The sequence below is a fragment of the Hipposideros armiger genome, unplaced genomic scaffold (assembly GCF_001890085.2).
Source record: "Hipposideros armiger isolate ML-2016 unplaced genomic scaffold, ASM189008v1 scaffold_1343, whole genome shotgun sequence".
Classification (NCBI taxonomy): domain Eukaryota; kingdom Metazoa; phylum Chordata; class Mammalia; order Chiroptera; family Hipposideridae; genus Hipposideros; species Hipposideros armiger.
In genome coordinates, this window is record NW_017732693.1 from 83,541 (window position 1) to 89,540 (window position 6,000).

Here is a 6,000-nt window from a genome sequence, read left to right on the forward strand (position 1 = left end):
GAAATGCTTAGATCACTGATTTTCAGCCTGAGTTTATGCATTTATTATTGTAAATTTTATTCTGAAGACTATTTTATTTGTATTCCAAATTTTTTAGTGTGTTGGATTTTCATCACTATTAAAGTTCAAATTATTTTCTGATTAAAAAAAAAGAACCCGTTTCATTTAAGAATGTCCTTAATGGAGTAACAAGGATGATTATTAATTACTAATAAATTTTATTTAATTTTATTAAACCTTAGCCCATGAACACCCATATTTGAGGCATTCTGTGTGAAGAAATGGAAGTAAGCATAATGAACTTCTGCTGAATAGCAGAACATGATGGTTGTCTCATGGAAAGCACTTAGGAAATTGTTCAAGTTACAAGCAGATCTACCCATTTTTTATCATGGAACACTATATTTACTTGAACCAACGACTACAAACAATTGTTCAGATTTAGGCATATGGTAGACTTTTTCTGGAATATGAATTACATAAATCTGTCATGTCAAGGAAAAAAAGTTGATGGTATTTGTTGCCAATGATAAAATTCAAGCCTTCAGATAAAAATTAAAATTTTGAAAAATTTTTATCTGCTATTGTGAACTTGACAACTTCCCAATATTGAGACTTTTCTGATGAGATTGGTGGTGATATTAACTAATGTGATTTTTTACTATATTTATGTATAGGGAAATACGTTAATATTGGAAGATCTGAATAACCCAGTGAGCTAATATTTTCCAAATGATGTTACAAAACCATGTGTTAGTAAAAGAGCTATTAAAAGTACAAGATAGACCAATGAATTTTAACATTAACAGTACAAAAAGTCTATTGATATAGTTTCAGAATTTGCACTGCAACTAACCATTAAGAAACTACCACTTGTTGAGTTTTGATGTATATCAAAGAGTATCCACACTTATCTCAATAGACTATAGATACTTCTCTCTCTTCCATCTACACATCTGCGTGAGGCCAGGTTTTCTTTATATATGTCGACCAAAACAATATAACGAACAGAGTGCATAAGCAGATATGAGTATAGCTGTTTTCTATTAAGTGAGACATTAAAGAGATATGGAAAACAATACCACTCTTCTAATTTTTTTATTGGAAAGTTATTCATAGTAAATGTTATTTATGTTAACGTATAATGGATTTATAATTGTTATTTTAAAATGAATAAACAAATATTATTTTTTCAGTGTTAATTTCTAATATAGTATATATAGATAAATAACATCCATATAAATAGAAGCTCTTTGAAGTCCTCAACAATTTTTAAGAGTGTAAAGGGATCTTGAGACTTAAAGTTAGAGAAGTGCTAATTGTAGAATTCCCTTTTTCACATAACAGGAATCTCTTGATTTTAGTTATGAATAGGTTCCCTGGAAAGTTGGATATAATTTATCTTAATATTTATTCAGTCACGTGTTGCTTAATGAGGGGGATACATTCTGAGAAATGTGTCATTAGGTGATTCTGTCATTGTGTGATCATCACAGAGTGCACTTACACAAACCTAGGTCGTATAACCTACTACACACCTAGGCTCCGTGGTAGAGCCTATTGCTCCTAAGCTACAAGCCTGTATAGTGTGCTACTGTACTGAGTACGGTAGGTAATTGTAACACAATGGTATCTGTGTATCTGAACGTAGAAAAGGTACAGTAAGAATACAGTCTAAGAGAAAGTGTGCACCGGGGTGCACACACATTGAGGAGGAGCAAGGAGTGGACTGTGGAGGGAGATGCCTCAGGAGAGTAGACCTCAGGAGAAGGGAGGGAAGGGAGAGGGGGAAGGAAGAGAAGGAGGGAAGGAGGAAAGGCAGAGATCAAGAGACCCAGAGAAATAAAGACTGAGAGGAGAGATAAAGGGAGTGGGAAGAGGAAGAAGAGAGGAAAGGGAGGGAGGCGAGAGGGAAGAACAGGACTAGGATGAAAGAGAGAGAAAGAGAAACGGAGGGAAAGGGAAGGAGTTTTGTGTGTGTGTGCATGTGTGTGTGTGCATGTGTGTACACATGCATGCATGGCAGGACAGCATGTTGAGCTTCCTTATCTATTAAAACCATCATATTGGGTCCAGCCTTCCTTCAACATTGCAAATAAACTTTTTGCTTATAATCCCATTATAATTTTATGGGACGACTGTTATATGTGTGGTCCGTGAATGACAGAAACATCATTATACGGTGCATGGCTGTGGTTCCCTGTTAAAGAGCAGTTTGCTTTGATGTAATTACTACAGAGGGTGCAAAAAAAATGTATATACATTTTAAGAAAGGAAAAAACTGTATTAAAATTGTAATATTCAATATATACCAATAACAAAAGATGAATACAAGTCACATGTATACATTTTTTTGGCACCCCTGGTATATGAAGGTGTTCTAAATTTTATGTATTCTAAATACATCATCAGAGTAGGATTAGGTATCTCTGGGGAATTAAATGACAGAACTCAGAAGACCTCACTGAAGATAGATCATTTCTCTGTGAGCCATGCTATTAAGCTTCATCCAGAAACAATTTCACACTAAATTTATACACAGAACATGGAGTTGATGAGTGTTAGTAAAAGAAATCTGGGGCAAACTTTACTCATACTTTTATCTTGTAGGTCAGCTTCACAGATTATATCACAGATAGATAGGTTCTCTCTGCTTATTCCCGTGCTTAGGAAGATGACAATAGCTAACATTCATTGAGTGGTTAATACAAGTATGAGCCAGGCCTTGTTCTAAGCATTTTACATATATTAAGCCATTTAACAATAAACTGACAATAATCCTATGAAGTATTTACTATCATCAAAATTATATAGATTAAGGGCCGGCCGAATGGTGCATTGGTTGAGAACTGGCTTGGGACGCCAGAGGGCCCTGGTTCGGATCCCACATATGAAGGCCAGTGACACTGCCCTCTGCAGCTAAGATGGTGAGCGGCAGCTCGACCTGGGGCTGGGCTGCTGTGGGTTGCTAGCGAAGGCGTAGGCTGCAGCCCCAGCTGCAGTGGGCTGCCATAAGCTACCATGTGTAGCCGGCAGCCAGCGTGAGCGGCCAGCAGCCAGCAGCCAGCAGCCAGCAGCCGCTGTGAGTGGCCTTCTAGAGGCTGGCGACGGATCTGCCTCGCCTGGGAAGAGCACAATGATGGTGCCAGTGTGGGCCAGTGAAGCAACATCCTCCATAACTAGGCTGAAGAACAAAGCAACAGCAACTTGTCTGTTCCCCTTCCCCCAATTCCCCAGTGCTGTTCCCCTTCCCCAGATTCCCCAATAAAATCTTAAAAAAAAAAAAAATTATACAGATTAGGAAATTGAAGCACAAGGAGGTCACCACGTAACTAATTCAACAACTACCGTAATAAGCAGCAGGAAGGATATTCTAGGCTGGGTAAAAAATAGTAATTTCCCTTTCATTTAATTTCCCTCTTGGCATAGATGCTTCAAAGCATCTGGCTGGACTGATGAGATAAGGGGGTAGGGAAGTGTAAGACAAATTGAGATGTTTTCAAACTATCTAAGGTCCTTTAAAAAATTCTCCTTGCTTCTTGGACAGATGAGTTTCTTTAATATGTGCCTATGAAATATGAAAAGACTGGTAATTAATCTAAAAATGGCTTTATCAACATATGAATCAGCCAACTGAGAACTCGTTTTACTGGTGCTGGATTTGGCAAGAACGACCAGCGAGTGGGGAGGAGGATCTTAAGTAGGCTGATAAGGTTCCTTGGAAAACAATCATTAGGTCTTTTAAATTTAAATTTTACTATAAACTTCTGAAGGCTAGTCTGTGATAAGTATGGGAGATGTGATGGTTCCTGTGATAAGAGTTAGGTGAGGATGGTCAAGGAAGTGTAAACCAATTTCAGTAAATCCGGCAGGGGGGGCTGGGTAGTGGTGGTGGTTCAGTTTTCACACAGGAAGTAAGGTCGACAGTGGCAAACTTGGTAGAACCCCAGCAACACTTCCTAATACAATACAGTTAACTATTTTAAGCTAAATAAAGTACCTGTGGAAGATTTTCTATATCTAGAACTAAGTCCAAGTCTGCTTTGGGTCGTCAGCTCTGACCCTTGCCAGTTAATTTACCCACATCACTGTACTGATTTGATCCTACTAATTAGACTCTGAGTGGAGTCTAGTCTATGTTTTCTTAGCCAGATAAGAATTTCTTAGCCAAATAAGAATATCTCAGCCAGATATTATTCTTACTTTTTTTAGAGCAGTATCTTTTCCCTTCTAAATGAAATCTTGCCTCCTACCCTGATTTGGTAAATAGATAAAGAAAATGTACTCAGAATGAAACCAGAGTGATTGATCAGTGGTTGGTTGTCTGCAGACTGGAAGGAGGGGGTGGTGGTGGGAGGGTAAGAGGGCGGCAGAAGGAGAAGTGCAGGGATTTCAAGGAGAAATGAGGGAACTTTTGGGGGTGACGGATATATTCATTATCTTGACTGTGGTATGGTTTCACAGGTATATACAAATGTCCAAGCTTATCAAATTATTTATTTTAAATATGTGGTTTATTGTATGTCAATTAGACCCCAACGAGTTGTTTAAAAAAACAACAGGAAATGTGCTTTTATTCTTGCTCTCTCACCCAATGCGATGTTTGTTCCCCAGTGTAAAAATAAGAAGTTTTCAAGCTATTCTTTTTCATGGAGTACAAGTGGAAGGACACTTGTACTCCATGAAAAAGAATAGCTTGAAAACTTCTGATTTTTAAAATGTCCTTAAATAGCAATGACATGCTTTGCTTTGGTCATTAATCAGATTTATGTGTCTCCAGAGAAAACATGATATTGTATTTATTGTTCATTTATTGATCATCTTCATTTTATTTATAAACCTCTCTTGAAAAGTGTAACATTAGGGCAAAGTTAATGGATGGTAAGTATAAGTCTTGGCAAGATAATGGTAAGGAAAATAGAAATAAATATGAGAAGCAAAATAAATTTTCTACTTGTTATATATACAACAATGCCTGGCAGAGACATCTATCTGAATTGATTAAAAAGGAATTTTAAATACCCATATTCATCTTAGATTTTCAAGGCTATTCGCTTATCAGAAAAAATTCAGAGACGGCATAAAAACAGATGCTTAAAATTTCTTGGGATAAAAGAAACTGCTGATATTTAGGTGTAGGCTTGAAATTTATGAGATGTAATTAAGAAAATGTATTTACATATACTTTATATTAAGCTACTAACACTAATTGTTAAATCAAATAATTTTACTAAATTAATAGATGGGAAAATGTTAAAATAAGAAAAATAAAATTCTTCCTTACTGCTAAAGTGTAATATTATACATTTCAGTATAATTCTGAAATCAATATAGTAATCCATATCATTCAATACTGAAAGCAAACCATTTTATTACCAAATCAGAGTGCTATCATGTGGTAAGAAACACTGAGCTGTGTATATACTTACGACTCCCAACATCCTCTACAGAAGTCATGTCCACAGGGCATGTCCACCGGGTCTTCAAATACAGAAATACTGCACATACAAATGTCACACTAGAAATGAAGAAGAGCAATGATTTAAACAAACTCATACTTTGGAGAGAGAACAATATATTCATTTGTACAGCTTAAGGTAAAAATACTAGTATAGTAATTATAAAAAAGTCAAATTCTTAAATTCCAAATATATGTATTAAATTAATCAGCAACTATGCATTTGGAAAAGTACAAGAAACAAATCATTACAATCTATTTAGGTCAAAATCAAATTGCCCATTTCAAAACAATACTTTCGTAATTGAATCTAAAAATATGACTAGTGGTTCCATGAAACAATACTGAATAATTAAAAAGTTAAGCACAGGGGGGGCTGGATGGCTCAGTTGGTTAGAGCGCGAGCTCTGAGTAACAGGGTTGCCAGTTCGACTCCCGCATGGAATGGTGGGCTGCGCCCCCCCCCTCCCCCCACAACTAGATCGAAAGCAATGACTGGACTTGGAGCTGATGGGTCCTGGAAAAACACACTGTTCCCCAAT

At 36.6% G+C, this 6,000-nt stretch overlaps 1 protein-coding gene across 1 annotated transcript in view; it reads right to left on the minus strand.

Moving 5' to 3' along the window:
- The window catches only part of ANKIB1 (ankyrin repeat and IBR domain containing 1), a 129,726-nt gene that overhangs the window by 47,469 nt on the left and 76,257 nt on the right, over nucleotides 1-6,000 (minus strand). Inside the window, exon 7 of the mRNA XM_019633570.1 lies at nucleotides 5,430-5,518. Coding sequence (XP_019489115.1) covers nucleotides 5,430-5,518 — 89 coding nt within the window. The remainder of the gene's footprint in view (nucleotides 1-5,429; nucleotides 5,519-6,000) is intronic.